Consider the following 19,778-nt stretch of genomic DNA (forward strand, 5'->3'; position numbering starts at 1 on the left):
CCTATCTCTACCACCTCCACCTGGACGCCCGTCAGGAACGTTGTGCTGTGCGTGAGTCCCTGCAGGATCTCCACCCAGCTGATAACTATGCTGTTGAATAAATCTGCCAAGAGCAGCCTCTAACTCTTGTTCCCTACTTGTCATCAGGTGATTGAATGCAACCTCAGGGCATCCAGATCCTGTCCCTTCGTATCAAAGACCATTGGAGTCGATCTTATCAATGTGGCTACACGAGTGATGATTGGAGAGAGCTTGGATGAGACGGGTTTGCCATCGCTGGAGAACCCCATCATACCGACTGAATATGTGGGCATTAAGGTACAAGTTACAGTCCCTGGAGTGTTCTGTGTTGGGATTAATGTACATATTATCATCCCTGGAGTGTACGGTGTGGGCATCAAGGTAGCAATTACCGTCCCTGGAGTGCACTGTGTGGGCATTAAGGTACCAGTTACCATCCCTGGAGTGTACTCTGTGGCTTCTGACAGAATGTCCAGTGCAAGGTTCTGCCATTTTGTTCATCAGGTTGATGGTCAGACAGCTTCTGATTCCTATGGGAATGGTGCAATTCCCATGCATGCAGCTGGGTAATCGGTAGACGAGTATTGCTGGAAGAGAGATTAGGACAGAAGGATACTGTCTAAATGCGGGCAAATGGGATTAGTGTAGATGGGCAAAAAGGTCGGCCTGGATGTGGTGGGCTGAAGGGCCTGTTTCTGTGCTGTACAACTCTATGACTCTGTAACACCCCTTTAGACATACATTTGTCCGACTTATCCTCCCATTCCTAAACTCAGAAGTGTCGTCAGAAGTAATCAAGAAGTCTTAAAGATCCTGTTCTAAACTGTGATTCAGTTCTCTTAGTTTCTCATTGCAGGACCTTATCCTGCTTTTTACCAGTGTCGTTAGTTCCATTGTCAGCCACTGGTGCTCACCCTCCCCTTTCAGAATGTCCTGTAGCTGCTCTGAGACATCCCTGACCCTGGCACCAGGATGCAGCGTAACCATTCAAGAATAGTGTTTGCGGCTACAGAAACACCTGTCTCCTCCTCTCCAATCCCCGACTGCTATAGTTTTCCCAGTCTTCCCCCTGCCCTGCGATACTTCAAACCTGGCTGTTGCTGCTTTGCTCTGGGAGGCCAACCCCCAAACTGTATTCGACACGGTACATCTGCGTGAGTGGGGAACGGTCACAGGGAGTTCCTGCACCACCTGCCTGCACCTACTGTTTTACCTGGTGGTCACCCATTGCTTGTCTGCCTGTGCAGCCAATAATTGTGGGGAGACCAGCTCACTAAATGCGATATCATGGATGGTCCATAGCAAATCCATCTGCAACTCCAGCTGTAGCTGGACATACTTCCTGCACACACACAGTCACCAGAGGCACTGGAGGTCCCTCAGATTTCCCACAAGTTGCAGGAATGCCCCAGGGCCAAGCTCCTCAGCTGTGAATTACTTTAGTACTCTAATTAATTATGCTTGGGGTTTTATTCCATTGTAAGCACAACTTACTGCAATCTGTTCCCTATCTATATCTTACTCAGAGAACTAAAGCACAATCTACCTTGTATTGACCTTGCACCTTATTGTCTACCTGCACTGCACTTCCTCTGTAGCTGTGACACTTTACTCTGTATTCTGTTATTGCTTTTATCCTGTACTACCTCAATGAACTGTGTAATGAATTGATCTCTACAAACAGTATGCAAGACAATTTTTTCACTGTACCTTGGTACAAGTGACAATAATAAACCAATACCAATAAAGGTAAAAATACCCACTGATTGCTGCTCACCAATTACCTACTCCCTGAAGTCCCCTCCCTCACTGAAGACTACACAATGAGACTCCCCTCCCTCAGTGAAGACTACAAAATGAGACTCCTCTCTCCCTCACTGAAGCCTCTGCACTCCAAGACCGCTGATTCTTTAAAAGCCAATTGACAGTAGTGTGGGAATTTCCATGTTAAATGTGTCAGCTTCTTGAGTTGGTTGTCACTACTCCTGCAAATTCCCAGCAGTAATGCTGCCTACCATGTGAGACTGGGACTTGCCCCTTCCCTAAACCCCTCAGGCTTTCTCCCCTCTTGCTCCTCCTTTACGATTCTGCTCTTTGTCTAGAATTTGAATGGTCCTTCTAAGGTCTCACTCAGCCCAGGTGATGCCTGCCTGCTGACTGTTGTGCTGGGCTCTGGATGTTTCCCTACAATAAACGTGTTATATAAATACACACTAAAAGTGAGTGGTTTGTTTCTGACCCCAATTGTCTTGGCTGCAAAGTTGGATGGCGGGGGTATTGTTTCAGTGGTCTGGTATCCATGGTACAGAGATAGATCAACTGTCTGAATGTTGGCACGATGATATTTTGTGAGTATAAATGAGATTTTGTCTTATTTTAACTGAACTTCTAATATGTTTCTCTGTTCCCAACACCACATTCATTGCTGAGGACCCATGCCTTTAACTTGGGTCTCCTCTAATGCTGTACAGAGTCAAATGGAATGTTGGTGGGAACATTGAGCCATGATGTTGGAAATGATCCAAAGTTGGGAGAGAACTGGAGAGGCAGAGTGCTGAGGAAGAAGAGGAATCACCTGCTAACATTTAAGGCATTTTGCCCAAACTTGCGTTCCAACAAAATCAAATGAGTTATGTTTTGATCAAACTAAGTTTTGGACCAGCTGTGGGCAATTGAATGTGATGAGCTCTGGCCTTGGCTCCAGGGGTCTCCAGTACTCCCTTGGTGCTGTTAGTGTCAGTCCCAACATTACATCTAGCTCTCCGCAATGGGACTTGATGCGACAACGTTCTGACTTGGGCTGTCACTGAGACAAATGGAATGACATCAGCCATGATGTTTATATAAATGTATCTGGTTAAGTAATGTTTCTCTTTGCAGCAAATCCTTGGGATTGGTCTGCTTCCGTTTCTACGAGTTGTTTGCTTTAGGTTAAATACTTGCACTGCAGTTAAGGTAATATTGCTTACAGCAAATGACCTCAATGGAATTCTAGCAGGTTGTTCTTGTTGAATAATCTAGGAAGCATCGATGTGAACGGTACTGAAAAATGAGATTTTGTTTTGTGCATTTGCAGGCACCCATGTTCTCCTGGCCCCGGCTGAGAGATGCAGACCCAGTCCTGCGCTGTGAGATGGCATCTACTGGAGAGGTACCCAAAACAAGGCACGCCCTTAATAGAGTCAGTCATACAGCACGGAAACAGGCCATTCGTCCCACCTGTCCTCGTCAGCCAGTGGGCACCCATCCGTATCAATCCCATCTTCCAGCACTTGGCCCATAGCCTTCTATGCCTGGGCAATTCAAGTGCTTGTCTCGACACTCCTTAATTGCTGTGAGTGACTCTGCTTCCACCACTCTCTCCGCAGTGTGGTCCAGGTACTCACCACTCTCTGGGTGAAGAAGATCGCCATTAGATTCCCCTCTAAATCTCTTAACCCTAAATCTATGTCCTCTAGTTTTATTCAAATTTCCTCCAAACACATACATTCCCCCCCCACCTTCCTTTTACTTGTTCATCTGAAAATTCATTAGAAAAACAAGCAGAGGCGAAAGAAAATGGAGGCAGGCTGCTGTGGTGTGCTGGTGGGAAGGCGACTGACTCCATACTTGTGATATGACATACCGATAGGAAATTTAAATTACTTTCATCCCTGAAAATAAACATTATGTCCAAAAGTTTACCCTAAGGACAAGAAAGTGGGTAGAGAGGACAGAATGGAAAAAAAAATGTGTGGGTTAGTTGTTTTTCTATGTTGGCTTTGGAAATTGAGGTGATGAAAACTGATGTGGTATTTTTGAAGTGCTTTTTTATTTGCTGGTTTAAAAATAGGGAACACTTCATCCTTGAGGCATGCTGGCTCCCTCTGAGAAAAATCATTGGCTTTAGTGATACTGGGTGGGATGTTGGGGAAAATCTTATGTTTTGTGAAATATTTTTGCAGTCTATTCTGCCTGAAAAAGCATGGTCTTTGTTTCAAGGTCTCTCGAAAGGACAGCAACTCCGACAGTGCAAGGCTTTCTCAGTGTTACATTGGAGTGTCAGCCTGGATCTATGCTCGGGTCTCTGGAATGGGCTGAACACAGACTCTGAGGTGTTCTACACTGGAGCTGAATAGAACAGCAAAGGCAACTTTACTTGCACACAGGCGAGCGGGTAGTTAATGTTTTATTTAACAAATGGGATTGGTCTGCTTCTCTTTTACAGGTTGCCTGTTTTGGGCCAAATATTTATTCTGCGTTCCTGAAGGCAATATTGTCCACTGGCTTCAAGATGCCCCAGAAAGGAATCCTCATTGGAATTCAGGTACACCTTAAATACAGCCTCTCTCAGAGTTATTTGTGTACGGTGGCATCAGGGTTGATTTTGCCTTTGGTTTTTGGATGGTGTCCATTGTCCCAACCTCTACATTGTCCAACCTCTACAGTGTCCATTGTCCCAACCTCTGGACTTGAACCTCAAAGACCCTCTGTTCATCATGGTGCCCTACCATTTACTGTACGTATCCAACTACTATTTGCCTTCCCGCAATACATCACCATGCACTGTCACGATTAAATTCCACCTGCCAATGCTCTGTCCAACTGTGCATCTGATCTATATGCTGTTGTAGCCTTAGACAACCTTCCTCACTATCCACGGCACCACCATTCATATCTGCTTTACCAACTCCCCGGCAACGCGTTCCAGGCACCTACCACTCTGTGTGTAAAAAAAAAACATGGCTCAGATATCCTTTTAAACTTTTCCCATCTCACCTTAAACCTATGCCTTCTAGTATTTGACCTTTATATCCCAGGGAAAAGTCTTTGACTATCTACCATATCTGTGCCTCTCATAATTTTATAAACTTCAATCAGGTTGCCCCTCAGCCTTTGATGCTCTAAATGTGTCCAACATCTCCTTGTAGCACATGCCCTCTAATCCAGGCAGCACCCTTGTGAACCTCTTCTGCACCCTCTCCAAAGCTTCTACATCCTATAATGCAATACCACAGATGCAGCCTAACCGGAGTTTTATGTACATTCACATCCAAGTCATTAACGTATATCACAAACAAAGGTCCCAGCACCGATCCCTGTGGAACACCGCTGGTCACGGACTTGCAATCAGAGAAACATCCTTCCATCACTACCCTCTTCTCCTTTCACTAAGCAAATATTGGATCCAATTAGCCAGCTGGCCCCAGATCCCACATGCCTAAACCTTCTGGACCAGCCTACCATTTGGGACCTCATCAAATGCCTTACTAAAGTCCATATTGACAATGCTACTGCTTTACCTCCTTAAAAAAACTCAATCACACAAATTCATGCTGACTATCCCTGATCAGCCCTTGCCTTTCCAAATGTACATAAATCTTATTTTCTCCAATGACTTCCCACCACTGATGTAAGGCTCACCGCCCTGTAGTTACCTGGCTTATACCTGTTACCCTTCTTAAATAAAGGAACAACATTAGCTATCATCTTGTAGACACGAGACACTGCAGATGCTGGAAATCTGGAGCAACACACAAAATGCTGGAGGAAATCAGCAGGTCAGACAGCATCTATGGAGGGAAATGGACAGTCGATGTTTTGGGCCGAGACCCTTCATCAGGACTGGAAAGAAAGGGGGCAGAAGCCAGAATAAAAGGGTGGGGGGAGGGGGAGGAGCACGAGTGGCGGGTGATATGTGAATCCAGGTGAGAGGGGGAAGGTAGGTAGGTGGGGGAGGGGAGAATGATGTGAGAATCTGGGACGTGATAGGTGCAAGAGGCAAAGAACGAAACAAGATGGAATCTAATAGGAGGGGACAGTGGACCATGGAATAAAAGAACTGGAAGGAGGTAGGTGTGGGTGATGGGCAGGTGGTGAGGGCAGAGGAGGAGACAGGAAAAGGTTAAAGGAGCCAGAGGGATAACAAAAGTTGGGGGGGGGGGGGGGGCCAGGAAACAGTGGGGAGAGGTACATGAAGTTGGAGAAATTGATGTCGATGCTGTCAGGTTGGATTCTACCAAGACAGAAAATGAGATGTTAAAACTTTAAATAAAGTTCTTTTTACAGCACAGGCCCTTCCGGCCCAACGAGTCCGCACCGCCCATTTAAACATATGTTAACCTACCCGTATGTTTTTAGAATGTGGGAGGTAACTGGAGCGTCCGGAGGAAACCCATGCAGACACGGGGAGAACGTACAAACTCCTTACAGACGATGACAGGAATTGAACCCCGATCACTGGTGCTGTAACAGCGTCACGCTAACTGCTACACTACCATGCCGCCCCATATTGTTCCTGTAATCTGAGTCTTGCCTCAACTTGGCAGGAGAGGAGGCCGTGGACAGACATGTCAGTGTGGGAATGGGAAGTAGAATTAAAATGGCTGGCCACTGGGAGATCCTGGCTGTTGCAGTGGGTGGAGCGAAGGTGCTTGACGAAGTGATCCCCCAAACTGTGTCGGGTCTCACCGATGTAGAGGCAACCACACCAGATGCAATAAATGACACCGATGGATTCACATATAAAGGACTGCCTCACCTGGAAGGACTGCTTAGGACCCTGAATGGTGGTGAGGGAGGAGCTGTAAGGGCAGATGTGACACTTAGCACAGTTATAGGGATAAGTACCTGGAGGGGGATCGGTGGGGAGGGATGAATGGACAGAGTAGTCACGAAGAGAGCGATCCATGTGGAAAGTGGGGAGGGTGGGGAAGATGTGCCTGGTTGTGGGATCCCACTGGAGATGGCGGAAGTTGTGGAGAATGATATGTTGGATGCAGAGGCTTGTGGGGTGGTAGGTGAGGAGAAGGGGAACCCTTATCCTCATTATGTCACAAGATCACAAGACAAAGGAGCAAAAGTAGGCCATTCGGCCCATCTAGTCTGCTCCATGAGCTAAATTAAAAACTATTCCCAAATTCCGGCTTTATCCCCACATCCCTTGATACCTTGACTAATTAGATACCTATCTATCTCCTCCTCAAACACCCCCAATGATTGGGCTTCCACAGCTGTACGTGGCAAAGAATTCCATAATTTCACTACCCTCTGCCTAAAGAAATTTCTCCTCATTTCTGTTTTAAACCACTAACCGCTACACTACACTACCATGAAGCAGGCCCAGAGACAGAGGCGATGGAAGAAGAGCTCGGTGTCATGATGGACATGGAACTCGTTGAGCTGCGGGCGCAGGCGTCAGGCCCCTGCTGAGGACAGAACATTCAGCCTCAGAGAGGGGAAGGTCGGAGAGGACAGTGAAGACATGTCAGTGGTTGGAGCTGGGGTCAGGAGGGTTGGAGGGGTCAGGGAAAGTGGGGTGGGAGGAAGAGGGGGCTCAGAGGATTGAAGAGGTGGAGGGGTAGGGAGAGGCATGAGAGACTGGGGGTGGCTGGGGAGTGGTGGTGGAAGAAGAGGAGCAAAAGGACCCAGTGGCAGCACGAGAGGTTTCAGTCTGGAGGTGGCTGGGGCCGGAACAGCAGCAGGTGGGGGCCGTGGCCTGGAGGCGGGTGAGCTTCTGATCCTTCCTAGATGCGAGGGAGGAGAAGAACCAGTGGTTGGAGGTGTGAATCTGGTGGAGGACAGTGTTGGAGAGGTCTGTGGCAGGTCGTGGAGAGTGAGGCCTGGAACCATGGGAGAGAAGGGGACGGGGCCAGCAGGTATCTGCGCCTAGAGGTGAGGGTAGTGCATAGAGTATGGTGAGGAGCAGTCAGGAGTACCTGGGATCCTTGTTGGGGCCAAACTGGGAGGCCTGGAAAAGGAGCTGGAAGCCATGTGGCACAAGATGGTGGCGGAGACAAATGTCCAGGAAGGACACGCGGCTGCGGAAGTGAGTCTGGGTGAGCACGTGGTCGGAGAGCAGCAGAGATCGAAGGGGGAGCAGTGAGAGAGGGCCTCGCAGAACTCCCGTTGAAGAGAGGAGGAAAATGCAGATTAGAGGAACAACACCTCATATTCAGTCTTGGTAGTTTCCAACCTGACAGCATCTACATTGGTTTCTTTAACTTCTGCTAACCTCTCCCCGTGTTTTCCCCTTTTCTGTTATCCCTCTGGCCCCTTTATCCTTTCATTTTCCCCTGCCCATCACCCCCATCTTCCTCCCTCTGGTTCCCCACCTCCTTCCCTTTATTCCATGGTCCACCGTCCTGTCCTATCAGATTCCATCTTATTCAGCCCCTCCCCTCTTCCACCTATCACCTCCCAGCTTCTCACATCATTCCCACCTCCTCCCTCCCCCACCCACCTACCTTCTCTCTCTCGTCTGGATTCACATATCACGTGCTCCTCCCCCACCCTTTTATTCTGGCTTCTGTGCTCTTTCCAGTCCTAATGAAGGGTTTTGGCCCATAACGCTGATTGTTCATTTCCCTCCACAGATGCTGCCTGACCTGCTGAGTTCCTCCAGCATTTTGTGTGTTGCTCCAGCTATCCTCTTGTGTTCTAGTACCTCACCCTTGGCTAACCAAGATGCAAAGTTCTCCACCACGGCTCCACCCATCTCCTCCCTTGCTTTCCATGGCATTCTGGGATAGATCTCATCTGGCCCTGGTGGTTTATTCATCCTTGTGTGTTCCAAGACATCTACCATCTCCACCTTCTTAATACTAACGTGCTTCTCTTTGGTGAATACAGAGGAGAAATATCCATTTAGTATCTTGCCATGTCCCCTGGCCCCACACATAGATTACCTCTTTGCTTCTAAAATACAAGAATACTTACTTATTGGCTAAGGATATTTCATGGCCACTTCTTGCCTTCCTAATTTCCTTATTAAATTCTCTCATACATCCTCTATATTCCTCAAGGAAGTCACTCAGTTCTAATTGCCTTTATCTGTCGTATGCTTTTTTTCCCCCCAATATCGTTTGATATCCAAGGTTCCCTAATCTTGCCATCTTTGCCTTTCACCCATATCAGTACAACCTGGCTTTGAACTCTTGCTAACTCCCTTTGTCAGATGTCAAATTACCCGCAAACATCTGCTTCTAATCTACTTTCCCCAGGTATGCATGGGAAATCAGTTCCCCTAATTCAAGACCTTAACTTGAGGACCAGATACATCCCTTTCTATAACTACCTTGAATCTTACAGCATTATTGTTGCCATTCTCACAGCGCTCCCCACAAATCTGCCCGGTTTCATTTCCTAAGATAAGGGTAAGTACTGTGCCACCTCTAGTAGGACAATGGTCTCGATATTAACTCAAAAAAGACTCACTTGGGCACAGTTAACAAATTCCACCTTATCTAAACTCTAAAAGACAACCCAGTCGATACAGACAGTCCACAAGTTGCATAATGGTTCCGTTCCTGAGAACTGTCTGTGAAACCGATTCCTCTGTAAATCATAAATGAACAATTTCAGTGAGGGTCAACCAACATGAACATTTATCTGTTGTCTTCCCCCGTGTAGTTACAATATACAGAATCCATTTTGCCAACTTCCTTTGGAACACATGGGCTCTAACCTTTCTGGACCAGACTTCACTGTGAGACCCTTTGAAAGGCCTTATTGAAATCCTTGTTGACTACATCAACTGCAGATCCCTCATAAATATATTGTTCTTATTTCTTCAAAAAAAACTCATTCAAGTTAGTCAGACAGGATCTCACCCTTACAAAGTGATGCTGACTGTTCCTGGTTAACCTCTGTCCAAGTGCAGATTAACCCTGTCCCTAAGAATTTTTTCCTGGAAGCTACAGAGAATGCACAGTGGCAAGGTTCTTCCAACTTCAGCCAGCAATGAAACCCACCAGAGCCCAGTACATGTTCCTGGCTGGGACCCTGTACACCATGCACTGATGCTTAGTATAATTGCTCCACACAGAGCTTCACTCAGATTGATTAACATCATTCTTTCTACCTTTCTGTTAGAGCTCCTTCCGATCAAAGTTCCTGGACACAGCGGAGCAACTGCATGAGCAGGGTTACAAGGTGGGTCACCCTGCAGCTGAAGTAAGGATTTGTTTCTTAAAGTGCAGAATGTGTGTTTGTGTCGCTTGGGCAAACTTCAGGGATCATTCTGGGAAGGAGCACCAGGAATTCAAACACCCATTGGCCCTGGTCAGTGGGTGATGGGCTGGGTCACTGGTGGGTTGGAGGGTCACAATGGACCAAATGACTTGGGCTGTGATTTTGGGGAGCCTTGGGTTGGGAGTGAACCTGAATGTCATTTCTTTTAAGCGCAGCCATAATTTTATGTTCGGTATCTTGTGACGTGGACTGGTGGATATGACCAAGGTGAGACCACAGTGTGGAGAGAGATGGTCAGGGGCCAGAGTCACTGAGAGTCAGTGGGTGCTTTCAGTTAATTTTGCTGCATCCTTATGATGTGTTCCATAGACCCCCATAAGACGTAGACGTAGATTTGGCCCATCGCATCTGCTCCGCCATTCGATCATGGCTGATTTATTTTTCCCTCTCAACCCCATTCTCCTGCCTTCTCCATGTAACCTTTGACACCCTTGCTAATCGAGAACCTATCAACCTCTGCTTTAAATATACCCAATGACTTGGCCTCCACGGCTGTCTGTGGCAATGAATTCCACAGATTCACCACCCTCTGGCTGAAGAAATTCCTCCTCACCTCTGTTCTAAAGAGACATTCTTCTATTCTGTGGCTGTGCACTTTGGTCCTAGACTCTCCCACTACTGGAAACATCTTCTCTGCGTCCAGTCTGTCCAGGCCTTTCAGTGTTTGGTAGGTTTCAATGAGATCCCCCCTCATCCTTCCAAACCCCAGCGAGTACAGGCCCAGAGCCATCAAACGCTCCTCATACGTTAACGCCTTCGTTCCCGGCATCATTCTTGTAAACATCCAACACCAGCACATCCTTCCTTAGATATGGGACCCAAAACTGCTCAGAGCACTCCAAATGTGGTCTGACCAATGCCTTATAAAGCCTCAACATTACATCCTTGCTTTTATATTCTAGTCCTCTCGAAATGAATGTTAACATTGCATTTGCCTTCAACCTACAAGTCAATCCTGCATTAGGACTCCTAAGTCCCTTTGCGCCTCCGATTTCTGAATTTACTCCCCATTTAGAAAATAGGCTATGCTTTTATTCCTTCTACCAAAGTGCATGACCATATACTTCCCTACACTGTATTCCATCTGCCACTTCTTTGCCCATTCTCCCAATCTGTCCAAGTCCTTCTACAGACTCCCTGCTTTCTCAACACTACCTGCCCCTCCACCTATCTTTGTCTCACCCACAAACTTGGCCACAAAACCCTCAATTCCATTATCCATATCATTAACATATAACGTGAAAAGTAGCAGACCCAACACCGGCCCCTGCTGAACACCACTAGTCACCGGCAGCCAACCAGAATAGGCCCCCTTTATTCCCACTCTGCCTTATGCCAGTCAGCCAATTTTGTATCCATGCTAGTTCCTTTCCTGTAATCTCATGGGCTCCTCGGAATGGAGCCATGTAGTGGATCTCGGCCCCATGCAGTGGAAACACATTTCAGAGTACTGAAACACCTCATTCCAGGCAACATCCTAGTGAATCTCATCTGCACCCAGTACAATCCCATCTTCCTACAGTTGTCAGGCCACCTCTGATCCCATGAGAATTCCAGGACATCACCACCTCCTTGACCTGTGCCAGGGGAACACACTAGCGCTGACCTGACAATGGGAGCACCAGGATATTGCAGACTCCCTTTGCTGATCCCTGGGAATGTCGGGACATCAAAGCTCAATGCCCTGATCTTTTGGAATCCCAGATGGCACAATTTATTGGCTGTACAAAGAACAAGGAAGTATATTCACACTCAGTGAGTCAGGCAAGAGAGCAGGATGGGGAGGTAAAAGGACCTGTCGTCTGTAGCATTGTGAGCATTGCTGAATGTGCCACAAAGAATGAAGTGGCCCATGTGTGATGTGAACACACTGTCCTTGTTTTGAAGCTTTATGCCACGGAAGGCACGTCTGCGTGGTTGAATGCCAATGATGTCCCGACAGGGCTTGTGTCATGGCCCACAGCAGAAGACCACAGCACCAGCATCCCTTCCTACACCAAGTGAGTGAGGCTTGGTTTCACTGTTGGAGCATTAGATCCAACCTCTGTGTGATGGACAGTGGTGGTGCCTGAAGGGGTAGTGGGTGTACTGGGGAAACACTGGGCGTGGGTGTACTGGGGAAACGCTGGGGGGTGGGTGTACTCGGGAAATGCTGGGGGGTCAGTGTACTGGGGAAACACTGGAGGGTGGGTGTACTGGGGAAACTGGGTGTACTGTGGAAACATTGGGGAAACACTGGGGGGTGGGTGTAATGGGGAAACACTGGGGTGTCTGTGTACTGGGGAAACACTGGGTGTACTGTGGAAACATTGGGGAAATGCTGGGGGGTGGGTGTACTGGGGAAACACTGGGGGGTGGGTGTACTGGGGAACCATGGGTAGTGTGTATACTGAGTGTATACTGCGGTGTAGGTGCATGGGGGAAACATTGGGAGTGGATGTGCTGAGGAAATACTGGGGATTGTGTGCAATGGGGAACCTCTTAGTGTACTGGGGAAACATTGGGGGTTGTGTGCAGGCGAACACTGGGTGTTGGTAAATTCCAGACTGGGGAGTGGGCACATATCACCAATGTTGTTCCCGCCCCCCCACCAGGTTCTTCCCTGCCTCTCATTTTACACAGGGTGGGGTAAGATTTTTGGAGATCCGTTTATAACTGCTGATCTGGTCTCATTCTCATCCCTCCCCAGTGTATGTGGGCGGGTTTTGGTTTGAAAATCTCACCAGACTAACATCACATTCCTAGATTTTTGTTCCCTCATTTCTCACCCTCGTCATTCGCAGAGTCCCCACTCTCATTCTCTTAAGTGGAAATGTACCTGGTGGTGTTGAGGGAACTACCGTAAATGTCTTTAACGGGGGAGGCAATAACTTAGATTGGAGGGTGGGGTCAGGGGAAGGGTCACTGTAAACTCACATGGACCAGATCACTGCCATTTGACCCATTACACACCCCCTTCTGCATAACGTGTGCACTAAGAGGGTCGGTGACCTTTCTCCCTTTCCCTTTCAGACTGATCCATGATGGTGTCATTGACCTGGTGATCAATCTGCCCAACAACAACACGCGCTTCATGAGGGAGAACTACCTGATCCGTAGAATGGCCATCGATCATGGAGTCCCCCTCATCACCAACTTCCAGGTAATGTGCCCTCCACACACTGTTTGGGGACAGTTAGGATGACAGAGGGGTAGTTCCCGGCTGGCGCAGTGGTTGGACTGAGCAGTGGGGAGAGGCTGTGGCTGGTCATTCAGAACCTTTGAGGGGCTATGTCACTTTCATCGACTGTGTGATTGTGGCCTTGGATTCTGCCAGATGTTACAGAGGCGATGCGATTCACCCTTACGTTATTTGAATATTTTCCCTGAGATGACTCCAGGCAATGTTGCACATTGACAGGTAGATGTCATTGTTGGAGTCATACAAAGACAGTCCATGCCTGCCATCATGTAACTATCTGCACCAATCTCATTGACCAGCATTTGGTCCACAGACTTGGTGATTCGAGTGCTCCACTAGGTACTTATTGAATATTGTGACAGTTCCTCCCTCCATCTCCCACTCAGGTGGTGCATTACAGATTCTAACCACTCTCTGAGTGGGGAAAAAGTTCCTCCTCAGTCCCCCTCTAACCTACTTGCCACTTACCCTATCTGGCTGGCAGAACCTCCTCTCAGCCCTGGGGATGCCCAAGTACAAAGCACACTCTCCAGACCTCAGTCTCCTCTAGTTTCTGCTTTTGGGAAAAGTTTCCATCTATCTGTCCTCTCAATATTCTTCATAATTCTGTGTATCTCTATCACACCCCCTCATCCAAGGAAAATAAACCAGCCTCTCCATTGTCTCCTCATAAATGAGCTGCTCCATCCCAGGCAACATCTTGTTAAATCTCCTCTGTACCCTCTCCAGTGTAATCACCTCCTTGCTGCAGTACTCTAACTGTGGCCTACCCAAAGTCTTATAAAGTTGTCCCATGACCCTCCTGCTCTGAAGTTCTATGTCTGGCTAATCAAGGCAGGTATCCCGTATGCCGCCTTCACCACCAGGGATCCTTGCACCTGTATACCAAGGTTCCTCTGGGAACAGTTCACCCTTGGGCCCTACCATTCGTTGGGTATATCCCGGCCTTATCCATCCCCTGTGCATGGATGCAGGGGGTGGATGGTAGTGGTGGGAGCAGTGTTCATGTTGGTCGAGAGCTCTGCCTGACATAACAGGTGGGGTTCTGACACTGTCCTGGGGGCGGGCAGGATCTGGCTAGCAGAAACTCCTCTAAGACTTGGGGGGCCCCCAGGCACACAGCACACCCTTCAGGCCTCAGTCTCCTGTAGGATGGTGTCTGTACCGTGTTGGGTGAAACGTGGGTCCCTCTCCCATCTCCCTGGCAGCCATATAGGGTGTTGAGCTGTCTGTTCAGGCCACTTCCTGATGTAAACCAAGCAGATGCCTTGTTGGCTCTCTCTGCAGTGGATGTGATTGGGTGTCTGTGGTGTACATAGTATACACGGTTCCAGTGGTGTACACAGTGTTACACAGTGTCTGCATGTACACGGTGCCCACGGAGTACACAGGTTCCAGCGGTGTACACAGTACCTGCAGTGTTCATGGTGTCTGTGGTGTACATGGTTCTAGCAGTTCCTGCGGTATATATGGTGCCTGCAGTGTACACGGTTCTGGTAGTTCCAGTGGTGTACACTGTATACATGGTGCCTGCAGTGTACTAGTAGTTCCGGCGATGTACACGGTGCCGGTGTATCGATCTGCAAAGGGGCATATTCCAGTTTCTGGGCACTGCAAACGACCCAGTCACCTTCACTAATATAACAATGGGCCATGATGGGGCGGGGCTTCACCAGCTACTGAGCCATGAGTTTGGTGGTTTGGAGGCAGGGCTCCATGTGAACATGGTGGTGGAGTCTCTGGTTAGGTTCACCCAGTGACAGAAGCCCAGAGAAGGCTAGCTCAGGTTTTGGGATACCATGGTGATTCTGCCCGAGGCCGTGAGACCTGGCCCGGTGTTTGGGTTGAGTTTGATGGCACTCTCCCAGAGCCACCTCATTCCCCTCTGCACCTCCACAACTGGTGCCCTTGTCCATCCCAGCGCCTGCCTGAGGTTTCTCGGCTGGCAGTGTAGAGAGGCTGGAGCCGGTGACTTGGCTCTGCACTCGGTAAAGCAGCCAACATGATCAAAGACCCCACCCACCCCAGACATTCTCTCTTCTCCACCCTCCCATCAGGCAGAAGATGCAAAAGCCTGAAAGCACGTACTGCCAGGCTCAAGGACAGCTTCCGTCCCACTGTTATAAGACTACTGAACAATTCCTCTTGACCTCACAATCTACCTTGTCATGGCCCTTGCACCTTTTTGTCTACCTGCACAGCACTTTCTTTTGTAACTGTAACATTATATTCTGTATTGTGTCGTTCCTTTTCCTTTTGTACCACCCCAATGTACTTATGTATGGAATGATCTGTCTGGATGGTGTGCAAACAACTGTATCTCAGTACATGTGAACCACAGAAGAACCATAGAACAATACAGCACAATACAGGCACTTCGGCCCACCATGTTGTGCCAACCTTTAAACCATGCCTAAGACTATCTAACCCCTTCCTCCCACATATCACCCCATTTTAAATTCCTCCATATGCTTATCTAACAATCTCTTGAACTTGACCAACGTATCTGCCTCCACAACCACCCCAGGCAGCGCATTCCATGCACCAACCACTCTCTGGGTGAAAAACCTCCCTCTGATAACTCCCTTGAACTTCCCACCCATTACTTTAAAGCCATGGCCTCTTGTATTGAGCATTGGTGCCCTGGCAAAGAGGCGCTGGCTGTCTATATATTCCTCTTAATATTTTGTATACCTCTATCATGTCTCCCCTCATCCTCCTCCTCTCCAAAGAGTCTCTCCTCATAATCCATACTCTCCAATCCAGGCAGCATCCTGGTAAGTCTGTTCTGCACCCTTTCCAACACCTCCACATCCTTCCTATAATGAAGAAGAATGTGACAATAAAAAACCGGTTACTAATTACCAATTCTCTCTCACGAGCAGCTCTTCCACTGCACACACTGCCTGAGTGACAATGTTACTGATTCCTTCCAGGTGGCGAAGCTGTTTGCAGAAGCCATTAAGCACTGTGGGAAACTGGACTCCACCAGCCTGTATCACTACAGAGAGAACAGTGTGATCAGAGGACTGCAGTGAGCTCGGGGCCGCGGGCACCTCCACCCTCCCCACCTGTACAAAGCTGGTTCTCCGATACAAGCTACAAGAGACTTGTCTGTAACTGTTTAAATAAAGAGCCTTCACTGTTACCTCGAATTCCCCATTATTCAGCTCTGAGGTGTAATCACTATGTAATTAACTCCTAGCTGTTTTCACTCAGGTAAGAGGCGTGCAGCCCCTGGGCCCACTGAATGCTCACCTATCAGGGATAGTCTTGTGCCCTTTAACCTCTTGCCTGCCCTACTCAGCACAAACTGTGGCACTCACAAGACTGCAGGCCCGAACTTTCCGGCAGTTGTGAGGTTGCCTTCCTCTTCCTGCGCTGGTCCCCTGATGCTGATGTGGTAGCAGCCCCCTCTGCTGTGTGCCCAATGGTGACCAGGAAGCTGAGGCCATCAGAGTTCTCGAGTGCCAGGCCCACACGTGTATCCAGCCTGGTACTGCCAGCCACTGTCCTGTACCTGGAGATGGCCATTCAGGTTCCTCCCTCTCGCCCTTCTCTCTCCCGGAAGAGAGCACCATTTGTGGATGTGCAGCGTTCACTCTTGGGTTTCCTCACATCTGGCAGCTTGTATTAGGACGACCTCCGTGAGTGTAGCATAGGCTGGGACCAATGGGCCCTGAGGTGGGAATGGTCTAACCCTAGGGAGCACTGGCCCTGGGCTTTCGCTGGGTCCTGGGCTGCCCTCATGCTGACTTTCCCCTGCAGTCGTTCAGTCACCAGAGACATCTCCTGTGCTGTGCACCCCTGCAGTAAGCAGGGCCACTGGAAGCAGTTCTTTGCATAGTGCTTTGTGTTCAGTCCATTTTTCTGTAAACCTTGTAAGCTAACCCAACACAAATAAATCGTTCTTTAATTAAAACTAATGTTGTGCACCTTGTGAGTGATTGGGAATGTCAACCTTGTGTACCTCATAGACCTGACATGAGAAACCGAAAACGCTGTAAACATCAGCAGGTCAGCGGGAAGAGAAACAGTCAAAGTTACAGGTCTGGGACCCTTTCTCAACTTGGAAAGAGAGAAAGTAAATTAGTTTTAGGTTGCAGAGAAGATAAGGAAGGGATGGATACCACACAGTGAATATCTCTGATAGGGTGAGACCAAATGTGTTGACAAGGACAGACAGAATCAGATTCTGCAGCCTTGTGTAATGTGGTGCAAGCATGAGGGGAGTGTGATGTACCCAGCAGGATGCACCATATGATCAGAATCAGAAACCTGACCAAATTGATGATAGGCAGAAATGGCTATTACTGATACAAGCGACCCACCAGCGTTACAGGGGAAGGGGGGGGGGGGGAATTGTGTTGCGTTCCTAGAACTGATCTGTATCCCAATTTTCTACAAAGTGAAGCCCTGTCATCTGCGCATGTGTGAAGAGATGAATTTTTTAAAATTACATTTTGTATTTATTTACTTAATTTTTTCATGTAAATTCCATAGAGCAAATATTATTCCATATGTCAAATTTTTGGATAGTGATTTCTGTAAGGGCAAATTTCTGTTACCCAAACGGCTGTAACGTGGGGGTCACTTGTACATGTAGAAAGAAAAAGTGATTTACCTGAAGTTAGGGGTTCAATATTGATTCCAGCCCAGATGGAAGAGAACATAGAACAGTATAGCACAGAACTTGTGAAGAGACAAGACTAGTTTCTTGCTAGATTCACTTTTGCAGGAGTCGGGGGCTGAAAGTAAGAGCAAGAACTTGTGGAAAGGCAAGTCTTATTCATTGGCTAATTGGAGGGCACTTTAACCAATAAAAGGAAAGTGAGGTTAAGTGGAGTGGCCATTGTGAGAGTGGGCCTGTGACAGAGTGGGAAGCTGAGGCTTTGGGTAGAGAGGTTTCAGTGAGGAGGCACAGGTGAGAAGCAGTTGAGATTTTTATTTTCCTGTTAGTCCAAGACCTTTGATTTAGTGTAGACAAAATGGCAGTCAGAGTAGCAGAATGCTCCTCCTGCAAGGTGTGGGAAGTTAGGGAACGTCACGGTCTCCCTGATGACTACAGCTGTGGGAAGTGCACCCAGCTGCAGCTCCTGACAGATTGGGTCAAGGAACTGGAGCTGGATTGAATGTACTCAGGATAATCTGGGATGCTGAGGACATCACAAATGAGAGTTTGTGAGGTGGTCACAACTCAGGTGCAGACTACAGATAGATAGGTGACCACCAGGAGAAGTAAGGGGAGCAGGCAGACAGTGCAGGGTTCCCCTGTGGCTATTTCCCATACTAACACATATAACCCTTTGGATACTGTTGACAGGGAATGACCTTTCAGAGGCCAGTGGCAGAAGCTTGGTCAGTGCACCGTTCTTGGCTCTGAGACAAAGAAGGGAAGGGTGAAGTCATGCAGAGCGATAGTGATGGGGGACTCGATGGTAAGGGGCACAGATAGGCATTCCTGTGGCCACAATTGAGCCTCGAGTATGGTGTGTTGCCTCCCTGGTGCCAGCATCAAGGATGTCTCACAGCGGGTACAGGACATTCTGAGATGGGAGGGTGAGCAGTCAGAGGTTGTGGTCCATATAGGTACCAGTGACATAGGCAGGAGCAGGGATGAGATCCTGCAAAGTGATTTTTAGGGAGCTTGGTAGAAAGTTAAAAAGCAGGACTTTCAGGGTTGCAATCTTAGGATTACTATCTGTGGCATGTGCTACTGAGGTGAGAAATAGATACATAGTGCAGTTCAATACGTGGCAAAGGAGTCGGTGCAGGAAGGAGGGCTTCAGATTTAGGGATCATTGGGCTCTCTTCCAGGGCAGGTGGGACTTGTACAAACAAGACAGTTTGCATCTGAACTGGAGGGGAACCAATATCCTCACTGGGAGGTTTGCTGGTGCTACTCAGGAGGGTTTAAACTGGAGTGGCAGGGGGATGGGAACCACAGCAGCAGGGCAGTGTTTATTTCAACACTAGGAGTATTATGGGTAAGGGAGGATGAACTTCGAGCCTTGATCAGTACATGGGATTACAATGTTGTTACCATTACAGAGACCTGGTTGGGTGAGGGACAGGACTGGCAGCTCAACGTTCCTGGGTTTCGTTGTTTTAGACATGATAGAGTGGGGGGGGGGGGGGTTGCACTACTGATAAGGAAGAATGTCACAGCAGTACTCGGGACATACTGGAGGGCTCATCCACAGAGGCAATTTGAGTGGAGCTCAGAAATAGGATGGGTGCAATTATGCTGATGGGATTATACTTTTGGCCTCCCAAAAGCCACTGAGAGGTGGAGGAACAGATATGTAGACAGATTATGGAAAGGTGCAGAAACCACAGGGTTGTCACAGTTGGGGACTTTAACTTCCATGTGTGACATGTGGGAGTTGTTTAAGGACCAGCTGAGCATTGTGCAGGATCAGCATGTTCCAGTAAGGAGAGACGACAAGGATGGTAAGGGAAGGAAACCTTGGATGACCCGAGAGGTCCTAAATTTAGTTAGGATGCAAAAGGAAGCATATATAGAACATAGAACATAGAACAATTACAGCACAATTCAGGCCCT

At 48.2% G+C, this 19,778-nt stretch overlaps 1 protein-coding gene across 2 annotated transcripts in view; it reads left to right on the plus strand.

Annotated features, from left to right (window-relative positions):
* The window catches only part of cps1 (carbamoyl-phosphate synthase 1, mitochondrial), a 188,653-nt gene extending 171,514 nt beyond the window's left edge, over positions 1 to 17,139 (plus strand). For both annotated transcript variants that reach the window (XM_052043652.1, XM_052043728.1), the window contains exons 32-38: positions 148 to 318; positions 3,098 to 3,172; positions 4,229 to 4,327; positions 9,874 to 9,933; positions 11,920 to 12,032; positions 13,045 to 13,174; positions 16,150 to 17,139. In XM_052043652.1, the coding sequence (XP_051899612.1) occupies positions 148 to 318; positions 3,098 to 3,172; positions 4,229 to 4,327; positions 9,874 to 9,933; positions 11,920 to 12,032; positions 13,045 to 13,174; positions 16,150 to 16,251 (750 nt within the window). In that variant the 3' untranslated portion in view covers positions 16,252 to 17,139. The remainder of the gene's footprint in view (positions 1 to 147; positions 319 to 3,097; positions 3,173 to 4,228; positions 4,328 to 9,873; positions 9,934 to 11,919; positions 12,033 to 13,044; positions 13,175 to 16,149) is intronic.
* Positions 17,140 to 19,778: the final 2,639 nt, after the last annotated feature.

Source organism: Pristis pectinata, chromosome 1, assembly GCF_009764475.1.
Source record: "Pristis pectinata isolate sPriPec2 chromosome 1, sPriPec2.1.pri, whole genome shotgun sequence".
NCBI lineage: Eukaryota > Metazoa > Chordata > Chondrichthyes > Rhinopristiformes > Pristidae > Pristis > Pristis pectinata.